Source organism: Gaeumannomyces tritici (assembly GCF_000145635.1).
Source record: "Gaeumannomyces tritici R3-111a-1 unplaced genomic scaffold supercont2.4, whole genome shotgun sequence".
NCBI classification, from domain to species: domain Eukaryota; kingdom Fungi; phylum Ascomycota; class Sordariomycetes; order Magnaporthales; family Magnaporthaceae; genus Gaeumannomyces; species Gaeumannomyces tritici.
Genome location: NW_008804548.1, coordinates 3,668,207 through 3,692,974, shown reverse-complemented (window position 1 = coordinate 3,692,974; position 24,768 = coordinate 3,668,207). Strand labels below are relative to the sequence as shown.

General features: G+C 52.2%; 8 protein-coding genes across 8 annotated transcripts; 4 read left to right on the top strand and 4 right to left on the bottom strand.

Moving 5' to 3' along the window:
* Positions 1 to 7,886: 7,886 nt before the first annotated feature.
* Positions 7,887 to 8,829, bottom strand: GGTG_08646 (hypothetical protein; the record flags this gene model as incomplete). Its single annotated transcript, XM_009226488.1, has 2 exons — positions 7,887 to 8,573; positions 8,742 to 8,829. 2 exons carry the CDS (start codon positions 8,827 to 8,829, stop codon positions 8,512 to 8,514), a joined length of 150 nt encoding a protein of 49 aa, XP_009224752.1. The 3' UTR covers positions 7,887 to 8,511.
* Positions 8,830 to 9,352: 523 nt separating this feature from the next.
* On the top strand, positions 9,353 to 13,808 carry GGTG_08645 (hypothetical protein). Its single transcript, XM_009226487.1, has 2 exons — positions 9,353 to 12,124; positions 12,227 to 13,808. The coding sequence occupies exons 1-2, from the start codon at positions 10,339 to 10,341 to the stop codon at positions 12,700 to 12,702; spliced, it is 2,262 nt and encodes a 753-aa protein (XP_009224751.1). The 5' UTR covers positions 9,353 to 10,338; the 3' UTR covers positions 12,703 to 13,808.
* Positions 13,809 to 14,009: 201 nt separating this feature from the next.
* On the top strand, positions 14,010 to 14,966 carry GGTG_08644 (U1 zinc finger domain-containing protein; the record flags this gene model as incomplete). The annotated part of the gene is made up of 1 exon (XM_009226486.1): positions 14,010 to 14,966. One exon carries the CDS (start codon positions 14,010 to 14,012, stop codon positions 14,964 to 14,966), a length of 957 nt encoding a protein of 318 aa, XP_009224750.1.
* An 860-nt stretch (positions 14,967 to 15,826) lies between these two features.
* Positions 15,827 to 16,165, bottom strand: GGTG_08643 (hypothetical protein; the record flags this gene model as incomplete). Its single annotated transcript, XM_009226485.1, has 1 exon — positions 15,827 to 16,165. The coding sequence occupies one exon, from the start codon at positions 16,163 to 16,165 to the stop codon at positions 15,827 to 15,829; it is 339 nt and encodes a 112-aa protein (XP_009224749.1).
* A 1,656-nt stretch (positions 16,166 to 17,821) lies between these two features.
* Positions 17,822 to 19,055, top strand: GGTG_08642 (hypothetical protein; the record flags this gene model as incomplete). Its single annotated transcript, XM_009226484.1, has 3 exons — positions 17,822 to 18,025; positions 18,142 to 18,589; positions 18,694 to 19,055. The coding sequence occupies 3 exons, from the start codon at positions 17,822 to 17,824 to the stop codon at positions 19,053 to 19,055; spliced, it is 1,014 nt and encodes a 337-aa protein (XP_009224748.1).
* A 63-nt stretch (positions 19,056 to 19,118) lies between these two features.
* Positions 19,119 to 20,851, bottom strand: GGTG_08641 (hypothetical protein). The gene has a single exon (XM_009226483.1). It carries the CDS (start codon positions 20,749 to 20,751, stop codon positions 19,372 to 19,374), a length of 1,380 nt encoding a protein of 459 aa, XP_009224747.1. The 5' UTR covers positions 20,752 to 20,851; the 3' UTR covers positions 19,119 to 19,371.
* Positions 20,852 to 21,628: 777 nt separating this feature from the next.
* GGTG_08640 (hypothetical protein) lies at positions 21,629 to 23,102 on the top strand. Its single transcript, XM_009226482.1, has 5 exons — positions 21,629 to 21,845; positions 21,921 to 21,991; positions 22,070 to 22,287; positions 22,386 to 22,777; positions 22,848 to 23,102. The coding sequence occupies exons 1-5, from the start codon at positions 21,812 to 21,814 to the stop codon at positions 23,096 to 23,098; spliced, it is 966 nt and encodes a 321-aa protein (XP_009224746.1). The 5' UTR covers positions 21,629 to 21,811; the 3' UTR covers positions 23,099 to 23,102.
* Positions 23,103 to 23,474: 372 nt separating this feature from the next.
* On the bottom strand, positions 23,475 to 24,391 carry GGTG_08639 (hypothetical protein; the record flags this gene model as incomplete). The annotated part of the gene is made up of 3 exons (XM_009226481.1): positions 23,475 to 23,619; positions 23,725 to 24,174; positions 24,345 to 24,391. 3 exons carry the CDS (start codon positions 24,389 to 24,391, stop codon positions 23,475 to 23,477), a joined length of 642 nt encoding a protein of 213 aa, XP_009224745.1.
* Positions 24,392 to 24,768: the final 377 nt, after the last annotated feature.

Here is a 24,768-nt window from a genome sequence, read left to right as displayed (position 1 = left end):
ATGCCGGCGAGCTACCGGTATCGCGGCCAAAGCATAATAGCAAAGCTAAAAAATAAGGTAAAGCTTAAATTGCACAAAAGCGTTTAAAGCGCAAAGGATTTAAAGGACCGACCCCGGGTGCCCGAAAGGGCACGAAAAAAAAAGGTTAAAAAAAACAATTTTTATTAGCGATAGCACTTTTGGTAAAAAATTTACGGAAGCTTAACAAAAAAAATACCGTATCCGGCCCGTAACCCGGTAATTACCCGCTTTTGCACCGATTAACCCTTAACATATTGTTCTTTTTTTTATACCTTTTTTATTTAGGGAGCAAGCCCGGGTAATTACCGAAAGGGATTAAACAAGCTTAAAAAGGGCATTTGCAATTTCGTACCGCTTATAATAACGCCCGACGTTACGTTAAGCACGTTGGAAAAGGCCGTTAAACCACCGGAACAAAATATTAAAAAAGCCCCGCAAATTCCCAACAATTTCGAAAACCTTTTCGTAAAAAAATTGCAAAAAATAAACGACGCGTTAAAAGCCCAAAACAAGCGCGCCCGTTTAATTTAAAAAATCCAAAATAAAGGGTCGAAGCATGCGCATAAAGGTTTAAACGAAAATAAAAAAAATATTTTTAAACAATGGAAAGGTTTTACGTAAAACAAAATTACTTTTAAGCTTTTTATGCTTAAAAAGTTGGCAATTTGGCAAAATATTGCCCATTACATTAACAATTACAAATTTATTTTCGAAAACGAAAAGGAACGTTACGGTAAGGACCGTATAAAAGTCCAAATAGCCTTTAGCACTTTCGATTATCGTTAACGGGCATAATGGACAAAATACAAACAAATGCATTACTTAAATACCGGGGTATCGTTTATTTAAACCGATTTTTTGCGGTAGCTTTAAGCAAAATCGAAAAACCCCGATTTGCAAATGTAATTGGTAATTAAAAAGTTTGCGGGGGATACCGTTATTAAGCAAAAAAATTACGAATTGTTCGAAGCGTTCCGAATTCGTTGGGATTTGGTAAAAAACGACCTTTTTAAATTAGTACCCAAATGGATAAGGATAATATTATTTTTTAATTGGTTCCGCCCCGAAATTTAAAAACGGGTAATATTTAAAAGCTTTTTTTACACTATGGAAAAATTGCAAACCAAAGCCTTTAAAGCAAAAATGATATTGGAACCGCACAAAGGGACCCCGGGGGATACAAATGTTTTAGCTTTTAAAAAGCCGGTTATTTGCTTTAAGTGCGGGCAGTTAAACCATATCGTTGCAGCATGCAAAATACGGACGGATAACCCGAAAACCCCGTTAGCCCCAACAACCATACAAAGGGCGAAAAGGAAAAAGCCCGAAGTACGGTATTACGGGTATAAAAAATTGGGCCATATCCGGCCGGCGTGCTTTAAAAAAAGCAAAATATCGCCATTTAATTCGATACCGCTATTTGGCCGTTTAAGTACCGGGGTTTAAAAGTGCGCCCCGGCGGTTAAAACGCGCTAAAAAACCGAAATGTATTTACGAATTAACGGTCGCCGGGTAAAGTTAAAAGCGCTGGTTAACAATAAAAGCAACGTTAATTTATTATATAGCCGTTTTTTGGTAAAAGCAAAAAAAATACCGGTGCCAAACGGGGGCTACTTAGCGTAATTCGATATTAAAAAACGCATATTTACGCTAAAAGTAAAGAAATACAAAATTTGGGTAACGGATAGCTAGGGAATAACCCGAAAATTAATAGTATTTTACGTAATAATGCTTTGGGCCGGGTACAACATTACGTTAAGCATGCCCTGGCTCCAGCAAAAGGACATTAAAATCCGGTTTAGGAATATAAAGTAAAGGTTTTTGGTAATTATTAAAAAGGTTAAAATAATTTCGTTGGAAATAGTTAAAAAGCTAATCCAATTGGGATAAGCGATAGCCGTACTAACGATTGCACGCCCGGAAATTCCGAAAAACCCCGGGAAAAGGCTAAAAGCTTTTCCGGAATAAGTTAAAAAAATAATTGCAAAATATGCGCAGCTTTATAAATCGAACCTTTTGCTAAAATATACAAACTGAAATTACGCGATCGAATTGGAAAAAAGAACGATACCGCCTTACGGAAGCATTTATTTTTTATCCAAAAAAAAATTAAAAACTTTTCGGGGGTATTTTAATAAGGCTATAACGAAAGGTTAAATCCGGCATTTAACCAACCCCGCCGGCGCCAAAATCCTATTCGTTTTAAAAAAGGACGGAAAGTTCCGCCTTTGTATTAATTATTAAGGTTTTAATAAGGTTATTAAAAAAAACCGGTTAGCATTTCCGTTAATTTACGAAATATTTAACCGGGTATTTAAAAATTAGTATTTTACCAAATTGGATTTAAAAAACGCTTATTACAAAATACGGATCCGATAAAAAAACGAATGGAAAATTGCTTTTCGCTGTAAATATGGACATTATAAATATTTAATAATGCCTTTCGGTTTGGCCAACGCTTTAGCAACGTTTTAAAGCTTTATTAATATAACGTTTAAAAAATTAATTAATAATAATTGCATTGTGTATTTGGATAACATTTTTATTTTTTCGAAAATACAAAAAAAGCATCGCAAAGCAATAAAAACGGTGCTAAAGCGATTTAAACGGTTTAAGCTTTACGTTAGCCCGGCCAAATGCGAATTCGAAACGGATAGTATCGATTTTTTAGGGTTTAAAATAACCAAATTCGGGGTCGAAATCCTGCCGGATAAGGTTATTGCAATTTTAAAATGGAAAATACCGAAAAGCGTTAAAAATATCCAGGTATTCCTAAATTTTACGGGGTATTATCGGAAATTCGTAAAGGGTTACGCAAAAATTATTATGCTTTTAACGAATTTTTTTAGCAAAAATACCGTATTTTATTTAAAAAATGTTGCGAAAAAGGCTTTTTGCAAATTAAAGCTATTGTTTACGAAAGCTTTGGTATTAATGCATTTCGATTTTTCGAAGCCGTTGTGCGTACGGACCAACGCTTTAGCTTTTGCAATAAAGGCGGTGCTATTGCAGCTATAAAACGGCCGGTAGCACCCGGTAATTTATATATTAAAAAAGCTGCAACAAAAAAAGCTGCGTTATGCGATTTTTAATTTAAAATTGCTAGCAATCGTAAAAGCTTTTAAAAAGTAACGGCATTATTTGGCTTACTTACAAAAAATTGTTAAAATAATTACCAATTATTTAAACCATACCCATATTTTAATAAAGGAAAAGGTAATAAAGCGCTAAGCAAAATGGTTTAAAAATTTAGCAAAGTACGATTTTACGATTAAATGGAAGCTAAAATACCGGAACCCCGCGGATGGTTTGTTAAAACGTTTTTAGGATATACCAATAAACGGGGAAGCCAATATAGCAAAGGAAAAATTTTAAAGCGATTTATTGGCCAAATTTCGAAAAATAGTTTACGTAAAAACAACCATTACTAAAAAGGATACCAAAACGATATTAAAACGCATCCTTAAAGCATAAGCAAAAAACGATTTCGTTTAAAGCGGTATTTAAAAAAATAAGCCTAACGTTTGGGAAATTAGCAACGGTTTGTTTAAGCATAAAAAAAAATTTAAATTCCGAATTTAGCACCGTTTAAACGAACAATGCTTTGGAAATAATACGATAGCCCGACGGGGGGTTATAAAGGCATAGCCAAAACTTTAAAAAAGTTTAAACGGTAATTTAAATGGCCGGGTATAGTTAAAAACGTACGCAAATACGTACGGACGTATTAAATATGCCAGCAAATAAAGCCAAAAATACAAGTACCTTACGGGTTGCTAGCATTTTTGCCCGTACCAAACCGCCCGGGACAAAAGCTATCGATAAATTTTATCGAAAAGCTTTTAACGTTAGTAAATAAAACCGGCAAAAAGCGCGATGCAATATTGGTAATGGTCGACCGGTTTATTAAATATAGCTTTTTTATTCCAACGTTTACGAAATTAACCAATAAAAGATTGGGGAACCTTTTATTTGCATACGTTTAAAGGCTGCTAAAAACGCCCGAAAGGATTGTATTGGACCGGGATAAGCTATTTACAAACGGGTTTTGGACAACCTTCGCCGGATATTTAAGGGTTGCAAAAAGGCTATCGATAGCATATTACCTTTAACCCGACGGGCAAACGGAACGGACGAACCAAACAATAAAGCATTACTTTCGGTGCTTTTGTTGCGAAAGGCAAAACGATTGGGCGTTGCTATTGCATTTGGCAGCGTAAATGCACAATACGAGCGTGCATTTGGGGTTGCAAAAAACCCCGGCGTTTTTGTTAATAAGGTTTTACTTACGAAAGCTTTATAACTTTTAGGTGGTTAAAAAAAACTTTTAGCAACGGTTAAAATTAAGGCGGGGGCTTTGGAAATAATTAAAAAACAAACCAAAAAATTGTTAAAAAAAGCGAATAATATGTACAAAAAGTATTATAATAAAAGCAAAACCCCGGTGCCTTTTGGGGTAAGCAATTGGGTATTGCTAAATACAGCGAACATTAAAATAAAAAGGCCGTCGAAAAAGCTATTGGATAAATGGTTAAAACCTTTTTAAATTTTAAAAATGGTTGGGTTAGCCGGTTTGGCGTTCCGGTTAAAGCTTCCGGTAAATTACCGGATATACGACGTATTTCCGGCAAATTTATTGCGGGCGTTTAAAAAAAGGCCCAACGAAAAACCAAAAAATAAAAAACCAAAAATTAAAAGAAAAAAAAGGATCGCTTTAAAGTAAAAGCTTTGTTAAAATATAAAAGGTTTTTGCAAAAACGAAAATATTTGGTTAAATAAATAAATTATAACGAATCGGAAAATTTGTAAATTTTAAAAAAGGATATTACGAAAAAGATTGTTTAAACGTATAAAGCAAACTTATTGGAAACGAGCTTATAAAATAAGGAAAATACCGGACTTTAGCGGGTAAATACCCGGAAAGGACGGGGGTATTACAAAAAAAAAATAACAAAGGCCAAAAAAATGGCCCAAAAAAATGTTTTAACGTGCCGAACCGGCTAGCCACCGGGAAAAAACGTAAAAAAACCTGTAAACGGTTTGTAATAGCCGTAAAATATCGTACTTTATAAATAAAAAGTTAAATAAAAACGGTATAGTACGGGAAATGCTTTAAATTAATGGTGCGATATATTTAAATTCCGAAGGATATGCGAAATGTAACATACTTTGAAAAGCCCGTAAAAAGCATGCTTAGCGCGATACGCTAAAGCAATTACCGCATTTTAAACGTACGTTATAATAAAAAATACCATTATTTGTCCGAAAAGGAAATAGGAAAACTTCCGGATAATACGGCGGACGGGCTTAAGCGTTCGGGTAGCGGCAAATGCATGTTAACGGTATTTAAACCCATTAAAAGGCAAAAAAAAAGCATTTTAAAATTATTTATTAAAGCATTAAAATTTAATTAGTAAATATGGATACCGGAATTTTGCAATGTTGCAAAAGCAATATAACGAAAGGAAATTATGGTTTTAATTGTAACAAATTAACGAAAAAAATTTAAAATTAACCACTTTTCGAAAAGGGAATACCAATAATTAATTAAAAAAATATGTAAAAAAAATTAATTAAATGCCGTATTTAAAGGAACCAAAACTTCCGAAAACCACGTTTTTTTCGCTAGCGCTATAATCGTTGCCGTTAAAATTGTTAGCGTTGAAAGCGGCACTTCCCGGCGCTAATACGGACGCCGCACCCTTACGGGGAGCCGCGCGGTTATAAGCTTGGGTATCCAAATGCGCCGCAATCGTAGCAAAATTAGCGGCAATGCTACCAAAAAAAGCAACCATACCTTTTTCGAAACGCTTAAAAGACGCTTTTACTTTGTTAAAAAAATTACCGATGCTAGCTAAAGCTTAAGCTTACCTTTTCGTTTAAACGGCGATAGCGTAAAGTTATTAAAAAATGTTTTAAGTAATTTTTAATGTTATAACGCTGGTAATTTTGCGCTAAATGCGCTTTTGGATAACGGTTTAACGTTTGTAACGCGCAAATTGTTCGGTTAATATAGTATAAAAGGATTTGGCTTTTTAGATAGCTTTGCGGGCGCGAAATTGGGTTTTAATAAGCTTTTCGAAAAGCTTCGGTATCGCTTTAAGCAATCGCTTGTAAACGGTATTTAAAATTTTGTAAAGGTTTTGGGCCATTTCCCAAAATTATTTAAAAAATTTAACGCAAGCTTTATTACTAATTACGTTTTTGCAATAAATATATTTAAAAAACCCCGTACAATTATCGGAGCATATCGGTATACGGGGGTTAACGGCATAGTTTTAATATGCTTAACGACCAAAATAACGGCTACAAAATACCGTACGTTCCGTATAATTGTTTTTAAAAAGGGGCAAATAAATAAGGTCCCAATTATTGCTTTATTAAAAATTAATAACCTTTTGCAACGGGAACGCGTTGCGGATATTTATATAAAGCGAAAAAAAAATAATATCCGTTTTGGGGGCAGGTTTATTGGAATTAAAAGCGTTGCGGCGGCGTTTATCGCGCGCTTTACGCTTTTTTTCGGCGAAAATCTTTTTGCTGCGGCGGTTAAAGCCCGCCGGGGGGTTACCGGCAAAACGTTTGCGGGAATTTTAAAAAATTGCAAGCGCAAAAAGGCCCAATAAACCCGCGATATTTAAAGGGCTTACCGGAAAGTTACCGGTAAAGCGATCGTTAAGGATTTAAAGGATTGGAAATTTCGGCGAAACCAAATCCGAATCCAATTAAATTACAATAGTTAAAAAAAATACCGGGGGGTTACCAAAAAGGGCCAGCGGGCCGGTTGGAACCGAAAAACCCAAAGCAAATACCCAAAGGAATACCATTTTTTTTACGTAATTAGGTACGAAAAATAACATTTGCAATTACCGGTTAAATCCAAATGTTTAAAAAAAACGGCCAAATACCGATTATTTACGGTTACAATCGTTAAAATTGTTAAAATGGTTATTAAATGTACAAAAAGGAAAAAAAAAGGGCTTGTAGCTTTAAACGGGAAAAAAAGCCTTTTATATACCGGTACGAACCCATTTTTCCGAATGCTACAAAATTTTACAACCGGTTTTCCCAGGCGTTGCCGGGCATTGGGGCGGTTTAGCGGGATATCGTAAATTACCGGTTACTTACGGGGTCGTACGCGCGGTACAAACGGCCTAAAACAGGCCGTATCGAAAAAGGGCAATATGTTAAAAGCACGGGCAAAACCGCCCGGCAAAAAGCGGAAAGCGTTAAATGCACGGGCGAAACCGCCCGGTAAAAAAGGAAAAAGGGGGCGCTAATAACCAGCCGGGCACGAACCTCCCGGGAATATGCCGGCAAATTACCGGTATCGCGGCCAAAGCATAATAGCGAAGCTAAAAAATAAAATAAAGCTTAAATTGTACGAAAGCGCTTGGAACGCAAAGGATTTAAAGGACCGACCCCGGGTGCCCGAAAGGGCACGAGGGAAGGGGAGGTCAAAGAAAGAACAATTTTTGTTGGCGATAGCACCTTTGGTAGGAGATTTACGGAGGCCTGACAAAGGAAACACCGCATCCGGCCCGTGACCCGGTAACCACCCGCCTCTGCACCGATTAACCCCTGACAGCAGGGGGACCGCTCTTCCGATGCCTTAAGCATTTGATATTTATGCCTAAGGCTTCTTCATAACAGTATATACTGTTTACTTTGTAACAATAGCGTATATATTAATAAAGTTATTTACAGTTTAATATTGTTATAAAATGCATATATTTTGTTAGTAAACCTTAACAGTTTTTTTATCCGCAATTTATGCATTATTAAATATATATAACTGCATATTTTAATACGTTATATAAATGCCCGCCTTTTCGGCTATATAAAAACGTTTATCTTATATTTATAGCATTTATATACAATTTTTAAATGCTTTATGAAAACAGTGAGTTTATGTGGGAAAAGGTGCGCGGAAAGGGGGGGTGCGCGGACAGGGGGTGCTTTGACTTACATATTCGGTTTAAAAGTCCCCCACCATTTTCTTCATGTCTATCTCCCCGTATTCCTTATATTCTCTGCCTTCTTATATCTTTCTGCAAATATCCGGTTGCCACAGGTGGTTCGGTTGGTGAACTTTATTCTCCCCGATGCAGCCTTCCATCTTAAAGAGGTCGTCTTCGCCGTCACCACCGCGTACCTTCACTTCGAGCTCCTCTAGACAATGACTGCTAATTAAATCCAGAACCCGCACGCACCTGCCAGCTGCTCTTAACAGTGTGCTCTCCCGATTCCTCCGGCAACGCGGCGGACACAAAACCTAGCCAGATCCCATCTTCCACAGACTCCGTTTTTCAAGATGACCAGTGCCGTGCTAACATGATTTCTACAACACCCTCTTATCGAGCTCGCCTCGCAACCATCTCTAGTTCATACTGACCTATCAACCTATTTATGTATACGTATCAACCACAAATACTTGCAAGTCCAACAAATTCTATCCCCGCATGCCGCCATTTCGTTTATAGCTTGTAACTACTCGGCGGTCACAGTGGTGATCAACTGCAGACCTGGGTGCTTTGGTACAAACTGGCTGACTGGGATTGAGATGCCAGACCATCTATATGGGGGAGGGGCGTGGGAAGAAGAGAACGGAGATAGATTGATGGTATTGGCACAGTACCTGTCATTCGTGCGATATCTAAATTAAGCACCTCTTACTTACATGCGCTCGGCGGGCAAGGCCGATCGGGGCTAGGGATTACCGCTGTCCTGCATCCCATAGCTTTGCAGCACGCTGGCGGCAATGTCTCGCCAATGGGCTACAGCTCCGTCATTGCCGGTGGCGTACATCGTGAGTGGGAGGAGTGGCGCCAACCAAGTCTCTGGGAAGCAGAATAGAAGCGCGAGAGGAAGATGTCCTGTGAGTCTTCCGGTGTGTTGTCGCGGGACTTGCGCGTCGGCAGTCGGCAGATGGCAGGAGTGGTAGGTTATGTGTAGCACGCTAAGCCCCTGGGGCTCTGGGGGCGGGATCAAGGATTAGATGGGACCGCGACAACGGTGAGTCCGAAAACCCCTGCCGGGAAAAAGGGGCCAGGCTTGAAGTTTGACTGGACTTCAAAGTTGGAGTCAGCGAGCGATGATCCCGCGGAGCACGCCGCCGCCGTGACTTCGAGTCAGCGGACCGATGTGATAGACACAGAGCCATGCCAACACATACGGCAGCGCCTGGGCAGATGGTTCGCTGCTCGGGTGGTTTGGTGTCTTGGCTCAGGAGCTAAGCAGCCAAGTGTGGGCTCTACGTCATGGAACCAAGTGTCCCAAACACTTGGGGTCGGGAACCCCCCTTTTTAAGCGTGCGGAAACAAGGCTTGGACGGAGACGAAAGGCTGTTCCAGAACGTGAAAGGTCAAGAAAATCAAGGCCTGCTTGCTGGTCTCCCTGGGGCACCAGTGACGGGATCATCCCACCCATGCGAGCACAACATCGGTATGCTCGGGTCTAGTCGGCTGCGGTAGTGGCTAGCTGTCATGGCAGCACTGGTTGCGGAGAGATGGAGACGGGAAAGTCAAATTGATGGAGAGGCGGTCCGGAGAAATGCTTTGGAGGGAAAAAGGTGGCAGGGCAGCGAACACAAGCATGGGAAGCAAAGCCCAGTGGAGAAAAGGCTCGTGCTCAGTGATGCCCTCGGGGCCCGCGGAAATATGGGCCAACGCTGCGCCACAGGTGCCTATACAGGTACCCACCTACCCTTGCCCAATCAGGCTTGGCTAACGCTAGTGGCAGCGCCTGCAGCACGCCAACCGATGCTCAATTGGATCCCAATTCCGCCCATTTTCTGGCTTTCCCCCCAGACGAAAAGCCAAGCGGCCAAGCAAGCCAACGAGGTCTCTGGTGCGGGAAAGCGTGACGCCTTGATTCTCACTGGACGACCCGCTTCTCTCCGTCTGGGTTGGGTTCCATGGTCTTTGCGGCCAGCCCCTGACGAAAAGAGCCGCCTCAGGGATTGCAAGTGGTTTTTTTTTTCGTGCCTTCCCACAAGTATGCATGGGTCATGGAGGCCGCCCGCCGGCCACGAGCGCACCCGCCCACCTGCACCCACCGCTGCACGCTGCCCTGCTGCGTTTCGAAATCCCGCGCGCTCCGCCGATTGACAAAAACCACCAGCATTGAACACCGACCCTCTCTGGCCAGCATTGTCGTCCTTCCCCCCTCCGCCCCATCGATATCGATAGACGGGCCTCAAGGCGCATTGAACAGAAGGATCCATCCAATCTCGAGCTGGGAATGTCGGTCCCATAGCTGTCTCAGGGTACGGCTCGCCCACGGCACACCCGCGGTGCGTCCACCACGACCGTGGCCATGAGTTCTCTCACCATTGCCGCTCCGACGGCCGCCAGCGGCCTGTCCTCGACGACACTCACGGCCTCGCTCCCGACCGCCATCATGGACTCGGCTGTGCCCTCCGTCATCCTCGGCACGGCGAACTCGACAAGCCCCAGCCTCCTGACCACCGATTCCAGCGCGGCCGCCGCCATGGCCTCGGCCACCCAGGCCGTCGCGCTTCACTACGGTGCCTCCAACTCCACCATCAACACCGGCCTCAAGAAGGACAACTATGGCGCCTTGCGCGCCTATCCCGAGCCCTTCTCCCGCGGCGTCAGGCAGCTCGGAGACCTCGCCAAATATGTTGCCGATACCACCAATTCCCAGCCGTACGAGATCCCTATCGACGAGCCAACATGCTTCATCACGCCCTCGGACCGCTCAGTCTCGGTTGACCCGCAGATGGATTCACTGCCGACGAACTGCACCCTCGCCTGCATGCAGCCGCGCTTGCTCTTCGAGCCCACCACCTTCGCCACGTGCATCCAGCTGGCCACCGCCGCCATGCTCATCGAGGCCGGCCAGGCCCAGGTCGACAGCGCCCACGAAACTACCCGAAAGACGTCGCAGGAGCTTGCCATCGCGGGCGACCTGAGCGGCTTCAACGGCACCAAGGTCCTGACCGACATGGTGATATGCGCCGTCGCCGCCTGCAAAAACAAGGGCAAAGGCGCCTGCAGCGAGGATATAATCAGCCTCGCCGACAACCCCATTCAAGTCGGCAACTTGGTGAGAGTGCACGACGTGCTCCAAGATTACTGCGTGTATGCCGACAGTTTCGTCAATGAGGACGTGGCAGGCCCGGGAGTGCTCATGTCGTATATCTTCCAGACCGGCATAGCCTTGCTCTTCTTCGCGCTGTCGAAGCTCTTCACTTCGGTCTTCCGGCCCTTCATATGGGCCTACATGCAGACCCGCAGCACCACCCGCGCTGACGCGTGGAAGCTGTCTGGCGACAAGCAGCGGCGGCTGGCTCTGACCCGCGGCAATGCGGCCGTGATAAGTTCCATGGTTGAGTTCCAGGAGGTGCAGGGCTATTTCGTGGCCGCGATCCAGGTTGCAACCCTGGTGACATTCCGTGGCTCCGAGGGGCCCGACCTCAACACCGTCACCTCCTTGGGCTCGATTCTGTTCAACTCGAGTCTGGTCCAGATGCTGGCCGTGTCGGGTGTCCTGCCCGTCCTGCTGGTACAGTGCTGTCTTCAGCGCGCCGGCATGCGCTGGTGGTACACGCTCGGCATCTCCACCGTCGTCTTCATACTTGGTATGACGGTCGACGTCCGCGGTGGTTACATGCTGCCCGACTTCCAGCTGGTATTCGATTATTTCAAACGCGTCGCTCCCGTGGCCGAGTGCGGCGACAACCCGAACCCACTGGTTTACTGTGCTGGCGACCTAAACTTTATCGTATCGGATGATCTGGGCCAGAACATGTCATACTATGTCTACCCGTCCCTGGTGGTTGAGCAGGCGTCTTGGTGGCTGTGGCGCCGATACGCCATGGAGCGCAAGGCCCGTCGTTGGGAGCGGTCACGCCCCTGGGCTCGCGTGCTGCGCCGCAAAGTCTGGCCGGCCGTCTGGTACTTTTACTGGCTCCTTCTCCAGATCGTTCTCACCCTCTTCACCGTCCTCTACTTTTTCAACATATTCACGCTCGTGAGCGATTCGACCCTGGTAAATGGCCAGAGGTGGACCTACGGCCAGCTGGTGGCTGTCATGGTGTGGGCTCCCATACTCGGGAAATATCTTTACTTCAACATTTGTAAGTTTTCTTGGTCTCGACAAAAGAGACGCTGGCCCGCTAGGGAATCGGAAGCCACGGTGAGGTGGACGGTAACTAACCACTTTTTTCCCCTTCCCGCAGTTGGTATCGAAGAGGGCTTCGGAAGACGACTCGCGAAGCACTACAAGGTTGTCCACCGCTCATCACGCGAGGAAACGGATGAGGAAGATGACGACGACTCGGAATCTCTGGATGGGCACCAGGTCATGGAGCAGGGGGTTGAGCTCAAGGTGACCCCTATTCCCTCCTCCACGACACTGAATGTGATTCCATCGCCGGGGGCAGACGGTCCGCCCGCGAACTCGAGGAGCCCCTCGTCGCCGAACCCGTCGTCGGGACTGATGACGTCGACGCCCGACACGCCTACCGGCCCTGACCCAATACCTCCGCCACCTGCGGCGTCGTCGATGAGGCCGCCAGATCACTTTGTGAACCCCCACCCGTCGATGCTACCGAGCTATGGGGCGTCAGACGCCGACGATGATGTTGTAATGGTTGGCGGCGTCGCTATTGCTGTGGAAAACCATCCCCCGATGGACCGACGGGGGGATGTTTAATGACTTGTTGAGTCTGGGTGTGTGGCATTCACTCACCCGCCAGCGTGTGACCATGAATATTTTCCTCGAAAGCGACCACATCATAGAACACCACCCTCTGTTGTCGCCTGTCCGGCCGGTTTTGCTTTTGTGCAGCCGTGCATGAGCACCAACTGGACCGAACTCCGGTTGGGGTGGAACGTCGGACAGACACTGTCCGATGTTTGCCGTGTGGGGGTTCATAGGTTTCGAGGATCAGGGTGAGGACTGTTCAGGTCTTTCCCCCTACACCTTGGAATCCGCGCCGGATGCAAACCATCTAAGGAGGCGGAATCCATTTCTCATCTCTCGTTAATGGCGGCTTTCCCTTTCACCCTGTGGCCTCGAGGTCAAGTTTTTGACTTGAGCCCTTGATCCTTTGTCGAGCACTTACCAATTGGGTGGTCTTGAGCAGGACGGGTGACTAGAGGTATGACCAGGGGAGCATCGGCCTATCGCCGAATATCTTGTCGATGAAGCTTTGCGGCTCGGTGGTCTCGTCGCAGGCTGACGCACGAGACTGCTCCCACTCTGCTATCCAGGCATGGAGGTTGTGACAACCATGGATCCACGATTTCCCCCATGCAAACATGGCATTCTCGGGAGAGGTCATGGTCCTTTGCGAAACTCGGAAAACGGACGAGAGCGGTATCGGCGAGGCAAAGGTGGGAGGGCGATACCATCTTTATATGATAGATGGTGCCACCACTGGCCGCTATAGAATATCCCGGAGATGAGGACGGACGGGGGTATTTTGGATACGAAGGACGGTGTCCCACGTTGCCTCGACGGATTCGAGGAAATGATGTAGCGATGCTGGAACGAGCGATATGCATCTTGTGTATAATATACTTTCGTGCCGGCTGCGGCACCCACTTCATTTGTTGGCTTTTCTCGGGTGATCATGCTTAAGTGCAAGCACTATTAGCCGCCTGCCACCCGCATAACGGAACGGGTGTGACCGAAGATGGCCGCCCAACCGCTGTCGCACAGCCACAAACAATTTTATGTAGCAGCCACAGCACACTCGCCACACTTCACCATGACGCAGTTGTGGGCCGCAGACGGAAGATCGTGCAACAGTGGAACGCGCCTCAGCAGCATCCACGTCTGGAAATATTTTGATCCTTACTTCAACTCATTTGCGCGGGCCAACCCTGGCTCGTGCAAACAAAAGAACAAAGCCAGAACAACCCCAGCCGCCCGACGGCATCAATCGGAGCCGAGTCGCAAAACCACAATTCCTTGCCGTCCTCAAAACGCCCCCTTTGCCCGCCCTTCTCTCCACCATGGCCGAGTACTGGAAGTCGACGCCGCGGTACTGGTGCAAGCATTGCTCCATGTACGTGCGCGACACCAAGCTGGACCGCGCCAACCACGAGGCCACGGGCAAGCACCGCGGCGGCGTCGAGCGCGCCCTGCGCGACCTGCACCGCGGCCACGAGCGCGACGAGCGCGAGAAGGAGCGCGCGCGCCGCGAGATTGAGCGGCTCAACGGCGTCGTCGGCGGCGGCGGCCCTTCGTCGTCAGATGCCGCCGGCGCTAGCAAGCCACGGACCGGCCCGCCGCCGCCGCCGACGACGCCGCAATCACAGCCACAGCAACAGCAACAGGGAGGGGCGGCGGCGGGCCTGAGCAAGGAGCAGCGGCAGGCGCAGCTGGAGCAGCTGGTGGCTATGGGCGTCAGCATACCCGACGAGCTGCGCGCCGACATGGCCATGGCGGGCGACTGGACCGTGACAAAGGTGCGGGTCGTGGACAGGGACGGGAACGGCGGCGCCGGCAAACCGGCCACGGACACGGCGGGCGTGCGCGGGAAGCGGGAGCGCGACAAGACGGGGGACGAGGTCGAGGCCGAGGAGGCGGCCGAGGGCCTGTTCAAGCGGCCCAGGCGCTGGGGCCGCGGGGACGCCAAGGCCGTTGGCGGGGCTGAGGACGCGGAGCTGGAGGCGCTGCTGGGCGGGGACGTCGTGGTCATCAAGAAGACGGAGGGGGATGACGACGAGGACGGGAAGTCGGCGATCAAGAAGGAGGATGGGGGCGGGGTCAAGAGGGAAGATGGCGCGGCGGCGGCGGCGGCGGCGGCACCGGTCAAGAAGGAAGAGCAACCGGCCGACGTCGCTCCAGTCAAAGACGAGCCTCGCGATGAGGAAAGCGGCATCGGTGAGAGCGTACCTGGTGATGCAGGCGCCGCCCCGGCGGTTATGTTCAAGAAGAGGAAGCCCAAGAACATCCGGCAGAGGTGAGAGGCTGGATGAGAGACAGGTTTGCTTGTGCGCTGCCGTGTCTCTCTCGCCTGCAGCGTCAATGCCCTCTCAGCCGACTCGGCCTCATCCGGGGCGCGACTGTGGCATCTCCAGCGCGCGCTTTCAGTAGCCGCGTGCCCCCAGGGTAACGAATTCTACGGATCAGCCGGTGGGCGGCGTTCTGAGAACTGCCGGCGCTGCCAAAGCCCCTACCGACGACGGTGTTCTTGCCAGCAAACAGTGACGCACCCATTTCGCTGCCCACCAGGTCCACGGCCTACGCGATCGATCCTCCAGCTCGGCTAAGAGATGGATCCTCTGGCTGAACTATGAGCATCACTCTGATGCTTGTTTCTGTGCCCGCCCTCCCTGCTCCTACGTCAGCCATGCGCAATACGAAGACGCGGGTTGAGACATTGTCATCGGTCGCGCGGTGTCACGGTTCTACCTGGCACCGGCACGATGGGGTAAGGCGCCGCTGTGTTTTGGGGCTGTTTGTTCACGAGCGGGACAGCCGTCGAACAGAAAAGGCGGTGGTGCAGACACAAACGGCCCCAGACCATTCCGTCTTCAGGTTACATTTCGTGCACCATCCTGTGAAAACTTTGTTTCGCTGCGAGTACCCAATACATCACCATCGCCCAGCATGATGCCTCAGATCGTCATCCCATGTTTTTTTTCCCCACCCATGTTCAGGCTTTGCCGCCATCTCGTCCCATGGCGGTCATATGCGGGAATTTAGAATCTGACAGAAGGGATCCTCAGCTTGTTTGCCCCCATACCCAGACAGTCGGGCCGTCTGGGTGTCTCCACCCAGACCTGCTCCAGCCACATTCCAAAATCCCTAGCCACAAGACACGTCACGCAGGGGCTGCCCATTCAGGTGCTAGAATTTGGAACCGAGACTGGGTGCCAACTGGCCGCCCGCCAACAGGGTGGTGCATCTTGCATACTGCAGGAACCCTGCTGCTCTGCTGCTGCTGCACAAGTCGGCGTTGGACACCGCCTGAAGTCTGCGGCGACCGCACCCGGCTTTCTCCTGCGGGCAGCCGCTTGTGGTCTCCTGGAAAAGCAGCAGCCACAGCATGAAAAGTTTGTGCCATGCATGCTGCCGATCTTGCAAGTGCCAGGAGCTCCTCCCGCGGGATGCGAAATTTACCAGTTCCCAGAGGTCCGACAATGGAGCCCTCGCACATCATTGGCGTCTACACAGTAGTTCTCTTTCCCCTTTTTGTCGCTTGGCCGAGGTGAATTCGCTAGATCCTCTAACCACCTCGCCGGTTGGCTCGGAAAGGACCGTCTGTCCTTGATGATGCAGCCTCGGCCCATCCCCTGGCGCCACGGAAGGCTCTTTTGAGCCCGGCTGTTGGGCCCTGCTGCGTTGGCTCCTGCCGGGCCATCTATCGGGCGTGCATTGGTTCTCACTTCTCGCCCAACCCTAACGGACCCAACCCTATTCGCCCCTTCCCCTCCCTTCCCTTCCCGCGCTCTGAACATGACCGGGAAGGATGGGCGTGCAATCAGTGAGCACGTGTCTCTCCTGCCAAACCTGGTCATTTCTCTTCAACTGGCGGGAGGCTGCCTCGACTTGGTGCTCCCAACACTGTTTCTTTCTGGCAGGAAAGACTCCACGGGGTTGGAATTGCCGACGTCTACGGTGACACGAGCAAGTCAAACTCGAGCCCACCTACGCTCATCTTTGGCGGTGAAAAGGAGCAGGCACATCTGCCTACCTGTCAAATTTGCTTGGTAAAGTGCCCCCACATTGCATTCCTGTTCCTGCAGAGTGCAGTCGCGCTCCATTACCCGCATCTGTGTCGTTTGCAACCACCCAACACTCAACCCCGCGCGCTGCCATTGCCGTCATCCATACTGTCACCGAAGCTTCTTTCCCAGCCTGGTCTCATCAGATGCTCCTGTCCAGTGATGGAGTCGCCATTCCTATCGCAGAAGCTGCCTGCCAGCAAGCAAACACCACTTTCCACACACCCCGGGGTGGCTAGAGGCGCATTCCTTCCAGCTCAGATATGCAGACTGTCTCGGGTCTCTGGGGGTCAGTGGGGCGTTGGAAGACATGCAAATGTTCTGTCTTGGCCCAGAAACGAGACGAAACGAGCCGTTTGACCGTGTTTGTCTTCCAATATGGCGGCTGTGCGCGTGCGCGCGCGCACGCGGTCGTATATCTTTGCCCAGCCCCCTCCTCCCGGTCCGTGTCGCGCACACCTCTGCCTTCCACCCCGTCTTTCTCGCCTGCTGCCTGGTTGGCCGACTGGAGGAGTCTTGCCTGCTCGTGGCAATAGCACAAGTGGAGCCCTCATCATAGACCTCGGCCGAACAGCAGACAGTACGCCCTAATGCGCCTACCCCAACTACCACCTCGACATTGATACTGAGGAAGCAACCTCCCTTGCCGCCGCGCACCGCCCACCTTATCAACCTTATCTCGGCAGGCGTGGGACAACACGTCGTTGTGCTTGCCTCTGCGCCTACCTGCCGCAGGAAACGGTACGAGAGGCTGCAGGTGTTCCTGTCATCCATATTCACCCTCCTGCACCTGCCATGCACGTAGAGCACATCGAGACAGGCCTTCCTGCTCAACATTGAGTCCTATACCTCATCACCCGAGCCACCCAGCCCAAGAACAAAACTCAGTTCCCCCTTGACTTTGCACTCATCTCGCAGCTCTTCCACCGACACAACACACATAACATCTGCTTGCTCCCCAGACCAGACCATCCATACCACGCCAGCAGCTAATCTTCTTGGGCATCGTTTTGATCCATCATCGACATCCACAGCTTTCACGACTTAGCAACGCAGCAGCTTTTCAATCAAGACACGCCGAATCTTCCACGATGCCTTCGGCCGGTATCCTCAAGCTCGCCGTCCTGGCGTCGGTCACTTCGGCCGTGATGGCTCAGGCCGTCACTGACAAGATTGCTCCTCTCGGCCAAAAGGCGCCCGCTGGCTGCGTGGCCACGGCTCCCGGCCGTTTTGAGATCAATGTCATCGCCGCCACGGACACTCCCAAGCGCGACGTGTCCCCTGCCCGCCTCGAGGTCAGTTTTCTTGTCACATCTCCCTCTTCTCCCCATGAGGACTTTTGCTCTTGGTCGGCCTCCATACCACGCTCTCAAACCTCTTCGCCACGTACTGACTCTTTCCATGCTCGTAGAAACGCAAGGAGTGCGGTACCGAGGGTGTCCTCGTCATGTCGCTCAAGGACTCTGTCGCCAAGGACGCGCTGGACCGGACCGCCTACATCGCTAGTAACTTCCAGTTCCAGTTCGACGGTCCCCCGCAGGCCGGCGCCATCTACACTGCTGGCTTCTCGCTGTGCCCCAACGGCCTCCTTGCCCTGGGCAACTCTACACAGTTCTGGCAGTGCAAGTCGGGCGAGTTTTGGAACCTCTACGACCGCAACTGGGCCGCCCAGTGCGACCCCGTTGTCTTCAAGGCCATGCCTTGCGGTCCTGGCTCTGAGGCCATGGGGGCCGATCACGCTATTGGCGCCATCGTGTCCACCCAGATTGTCTCGACCACCATGGTCCGCCCCATCGCCGACGGCCAGCCCCAGGTTATCACCACCACGATCCCCATTGCTATGTGCCAGATTGGAGATGGTAAGTTCCCGCCTCGGCCGTGGTCAAGTCGGCTACTTTCCACGCCCACCCGCGGCTCCATTTGACTACACGTGCTAACCTCGCATCGTCTCGTCCGTGAACAGGCCAAGTCCAGGCCCACACAACACCCTGTGCTAGCATCACGCAGCCTCTCGCCACGGCCACCCCTCTGTCGCAGATTCCAGACGGACAGGTCCAGGTGCCTCCTCCCGCCCCTGAAGGCCCCACTTCACCGGCTGGCTCGCCGCCTCCTCCTGGATCGGCCCCTCCAGCCGACGCGACCACCCCCACGTCGCCGGAGCCCAAGACGGCCACGCCGAGTGACAGTCCCACGGATGAAGTGCCTGCTGGCCCGACTTCGCCTCCAAGCGCTCCTCCAGTTGGTGCCGGCGTCATTGCCCGTAGCAACGGTCTGGCTCTTGCTGCCGCAATTGCTGGCGTTGTAGGTGCCCTGATTCTTCTGTGAGAAGAGAGGAGAGAGACACGGAAGGTCCCTCACTCAGCGAAACTTGGTGCATCAAGGTGGTTCTCTGGTTCTGTCATGATTTTCTGCAAACAAGGATTTTGATAATACGGTAACGGGTGTGGGTCAGGTTATTCTCAGGCAAAGGAAGCGTGTGCGTGTCTTGCATTAGACTAAAATGACCACAGTTGGTAGCTTGATAGCTTTTGGAATCCAGTTAAGCATCATGCTGGACTTTGAGCCAGCCCGTTCTAAACCGCACATGGGCTAATTCGTATTAAATGTTTTGCAGCACCTAGCCACCCGTTAAACATGACGGTTAGTCCTCCAATATGTCGTTCAACACCCACTGCATCCCCGCCCAGTGCTCCTCAGCCGTCGGCCGGATGAACTCGGGCTGCAGCACAAAGCCGCCCTCGGCGGCGGTGCGCGGCCGCAGCTCGACGCTCCAGGAAAAGGTGGCGTTGTGGGCGCCGGCGTGGTAGTCGCGGCCGGAGCCGGTCGAGTAGTACAGCACCTCGCACGAGGGGCCGACCTGGTAGGGCATGCCCGTGGTGGCGTTGATGGCGGCCGCGTAGCCCGCGCCGACCTCGCGCTGGCGGGGCAGGTTGGCGGGCAGGTCCTCGGGCCTGCACGAGAAGCCCCAGGGCAGCAGGATCAGCTGGCTGTAGCTGTGCCAGTCGACGTAGGACCGGATGCCGGCCGGGCGGGCGGCCAGGCGGGCGCTGAGGGAGGCCAGGGCGCGGTTCTCGGGCGTGTCGCCGCCGGCGCGGCCGCGGAAGGTCTCGCCGCAGGGGTCGGACGAGACGGACCCGCCGTCGAGCGGGTGGTCCCACTGGAAGGCCCAGTTGCGGTTGTTGTCGGTGCCGACGCAGGTCGTGCCCTCGCGGGGCTGGCGGTTCTTGCGCCAGAGGCGGTTGGTGGTCTGGGTGTGGACGAATCCGTCCGGGTTGTGGAAGGGCACGATGTAGAAGTCGTACTCGTCCAGGAAGCGGGTCGGGTTCGGCTGGTTCGTCTTGTAGCCCGAGATGAGCTGGTGGGTGAGGTACTCGACCACCATGGTGGTGATCCACTCGCGCGCGTGGACGGTCGAGTGCCACAGGACGACGGGCTTGGTCCCGACCGGGCTGGGGCCGTTGTCCCCCCACATCTGGAAGAGGTGCAGGGGGCGGCCCTCGTGCGACTTGCCGTCGAGCTCGGTTATGCGCGAGTTGTTGGGGAAGGCGGCCTGCAGGTCGCGCCAGTACTGCAGGTGGTCGTCGTACGGGTGGTACGAGTCGAACCAGCTCATGTCCGGGAGGGCGGCGCCGACTTCCCCGCGGCGGCGGTGGAGGGAGGAACCACCGTCTCGGACATAAGGGCCCGGCCGGCTCTCGCGCCGGATCAGCGCGCCCAGGTCGGCGTGCAGGAGCTGCGCGTCGAGCCCGCGGCGGGCGGCCGAGAAGGCGGCGGCCTGGTCGGGCGGCACGACCACATCGAGGTCGCCGCCGGCGCGCATGGTGTGGAGCCGCCGCCGGCCCAGCTCGTCCTCGAGCGCGCGCGGGGCGTTGGCGACGCGGAAGACTTGGTGGCCGTCGTACGTGACGACGGGGTCTTCCGGGCGCGGGTGTGGTGGTGGGGCCGCCGAGGCGAGCGGGGCGAGGAGGAGGAGCGCCGCCGCCGCCGCCGCCGCCGCTCTTGTGAGGAATGTGGATTTCATTATAGGCTAAAAGTGAGGTCGGGGCGTTGCGGCACGACAGCGTGGTGTCGATGGCTTCCCTCTCTCACCTGGATGGGGAAGCAAGGAAGAGCGGCCTTTTATGTTATGGCCTGCATGTCCTACCCCTGCCATGACAAGAAGCACGCAAGGCGCAGAGCACGTAACCCTGCTATCGCTGGTGTGTGCGCCCCAATCACCTGCCGTTCTGGTAGATCGGATCTTTTTTTTGGGAGCTAGGGGTGGGTGTTTCGTTTCTTGCCCGCGCGGGAACTGTCCGACGCCGGGCAGTGCCGGGATCCGATGGTCGCTGCATTGCCGGAAACGGCAGGTCTGCAAAACGAGGGGTATCTCTTGGCGGCTTGGCGATGCCCTCATGCCTGTCATCCTGCGGGAGCACAAAACGCAAACGGGACATGGCCGCTTGTGCTTGCTCGGCCTGCAGACGGCGAGGGGAAACGATGGGGGAAAAGCTTTTTCTTCGCATAGCGGGAATTGGTGGTTGTGTCGCGCAGGCTCGCCTGGTGAAGTTGGAGAGGGATTTTTTGTTGAAGCACAAACGGGAAATGATGGATCGAATTGGATGTGCCGTCAAAAAAAGCAAGCATAATCGCAACGTTTATTGATACATCCTGGTCCAGCTCCTCCACGATGGACGAACAAGGCTACGCACGTGACCTCATCACTTGAGCGGGAATGTCATTGGCGGAGTGCCGCCCCTTTTAGGAACTCCGCCATGCGTGCGCCGCAGCCGCCTGTTTAGACAACTACATGAAGCGTGCTGCGTTCAAGAACAAATTCGCATGCAGTGAGTCCGCCGCCCACCGCTTGTTCAGTCAGCCTCTCCTTGATAATTTCCATGCACCATGGCGGTCTCCCGCCACCCCAGAGCTCTTTCTATACTGCTTTGCGGAATTCCGGCGGTTCCAGTTGGGCGTGGGAATTGGACATAAAAGCCAGTTAAATCCAACCAGAGATTCATTAAAAGACTAGCTAGGCTCTCTCCATACCCAAAACAAAATCTCACATTCCCACTAGACGACCCTCCCAAACATTCGCCAACATGGTCAAGGTCGTGATTGCAGGTGCCACGAGCCGTAAGAACCCTCCCGTTTCCTTCCTGCTTCCTCCTACCCAGGAAGTCCCGCTAACTCGAGGCCCACGCTACCCAGAGCTCGCAAGGGAGGTACTACAGGGACTGATGCGGTCCGGAAAGCACGAGTTGCTCGGCTTGTGCCGCGAGGTAACTTTTGACCCGCCACCGCCAATGTCCACTGTCTCTCTCTCTCTACTCCCCTCTAACTGACACTCGCTCCAAAAGATCACCGAAGAGGTCGCGGTGTGGTCCGGCTCCGTCTTGTCCTTGTCCGCCACCACGTACGAGGACAAGCAGGAGCTCGTCCGGCTGCTCAAGTCTGCCGACGTCCTCCTGTGCTTCTTCTCGCCCATGCACGACGCCGAGGGAAAGAACCAGATCAGGCTCATTGATGCGGCCGTCGAGGCCGGCGTGAAGCGATATGTTCCCAGCGAGTGGTTTGCGTAAGACGGGCTCTTCGACTTCAATCAACCCCCTTGTCACCCGACGAAAAAAGATATCGCTCGCACGAGAGGGCACAAGTACTGACGATCTGAAACAGCGGCGCCGGACTCGCCACAGCCATCGCCGACTTCCCCTACATGGCCAGCAAGCTCGCCGTGCGCAAATACCTCGAGGACCTCAACCGAGACAAGAAGGTCATCGAGTACACCCTGTTGTCCCCCGGCATGTTTATGGACTACCTGGCGTACCCCCGCAGCACCGACGCCACACACACGCGCTCGTTCGAGACCTTTATCAACATGCAGGAGGCCCGCGGCTTCTACATGGAGGGGCACGAGCACGACAGCTTCACCCTCACCGCCATCACCGACATTGTCAACGTGGTGCTGCGCGCCATCGACTACGAGGGCGAGTGGCCCGTCAACGGCGGCGTCGCCGGCGAGACCGTCACCATCCGGCAGCTGATCGAGCTGGGGGAAAAGCTCAGGGGTAAGTTCGCGGCATTTTCTTTTCTTCCTTGGCTAGCGGACAATCTCTAACTCTCGGGGGGCGGCTGCAGGGAAGTCGTTCGCCATCGAGGTGCTCGACCCCAAGGATGTGGAGGCCGGGGACCTCAAGGTCACCAAGCTCGACCGGATAACCCACCCGTCCATCCCGCCGGAGCAGCTGGAGTACTTCACCAAGGCCGCGCTTGCCGCCACACTCCGCGCCATCGCCACCGGAGGCATGGTGGTCGACGGCGAGTGGAACCGCCTGCTTCCGGACTACAAGTTCATGACGGTCGAGGAGCTGCTGCGCAAGCACTTTTAGAATGATGCTTGTGGTGGGGTGATATCAGAAAGATGGGCGAGAAGATGGGATGGGCGCCTGTCACCCATCCCCGCCGCCCAGTGCCCAGGAGCCGCGTTGCGTCCGGCGTGAGATGGGCGGGCTGTCAGTGACTTGGCTACTGTCTAGACATAAGATACTTGCGTAGATAGCTAACGATAAATCGATGCAATTTCCATAAATGCTAGTTCGCAGTGTCTGCCTCTCGAGGCTTTCTGGCTGAAGGCCCCCAACACTGCACCCTTCGGCCGTTCGCCGAGTCCCAAGCGTACCCCTGCGCAGAAGCAGACTACAGTAGTGGCGGTGATAACCTCCCGGGCCTAGAATGCCAGAAACATACATGCTCAAGCCCTAGCCATCACCGGTTTTCAGCCGGCCGCGACGAGACGGTGACCTCGATCTCCACATCGTGCTCCTGAGTGCACTGCTGGGCGCCGTCGGCATCCGCCAACTCTTGACAGACGAAAGGGATGCTGCCCACGCCATAGGCGTCCATGGCGAGCCTGTAGTAGGAGATGTCAGCAGTGTCAGGTGCATGAAGGAGGGGCGGATGAAGCCGAAGAGAGATCCCGAAAGGTAAAAAAAAAAAAGAAGAAAAAAACACATACGGACTCCCAGTAGAATCCCCGCCGCCACCACAGATCCACGTCCCCTGGACCGTGAGCTCGTTGGCGGCCGCGTCGTACCGGTACGAGCTCCGGGGCGCCGTCGGGTCGCGCGTGTTGTGGACGCAGTTGACCCACTCGGACGGCGACACGACGGCGCCGGCGCCGGTGCCGGGCGACGCGCACGGCTCGCTGTCGCCCGCCAGCGCGTTGCCGAGCCGGAACCGGAGGTCGGTCGCCTCGCCGCTACCGGGGGCCCGCTGCCACCGGGTGAGGGCCGCGCCGAACACGCGCAGCGTCCGGAGCGCGAGCGATCGCTCCGTGCAGTCGTCGTCGTCGTCGTCGTCGTCGCCCTTGACCTGCCGCGCCGCCGCGGGCGGGGGACGACGGGGGAGGAGGAGGATGCCGGGGTTCGCGGCGGTTGGCGGGAGGGCCGAGGCGTGGGCGAGGAGACTGTGTGTTTTGCATCGAGCGGTGAGTTGGGCCCGATATATTTGGTAGGGTTTGCGGAAACGTGAGAGACAAGCTTTTTCTTCTTTATTTTTTGTTCCTTTCGTTTTTGGATCGTCGTTTGGAAACAATGGGTACCTGGGTCTACGGCTCAGATCTCCGGCTAAACTTACACCGTCCCGATGCACATGGCAGCAGCCTTCACAACCAGACTCTTCATCCTGTCTTATTTTTTTCCTTTCGGGTTCCGATTTCTACCAAAAGACAATTATCGAATGAGATGACCAGCAGGAGTCGTGAACGTGTTTCGCATGTCTGCTCCGGGATGTGGGAGTCCCCTTAAAGAAGTCTTGGAGAAAAGCGACGGCCGCCATGCCACGCGGATCGTTATTGCTCAAGCCGTCGTGGGGGGGTTGACGTCAACCTAGCTGCCTCGCGACTGGTTCCGTTCCTCCCACCCGGTTTAGCATAAAATCGAGCTCAATCTGTGAGTGCATATCGGCTGCCGTCGGGCGTACGGGGGTGAGGGGCGGCAGTACGGCTGGACAGGGGCGGAGGCTAAACAGGATCATTGCTTGCTGATGCTAGGTCATCCCG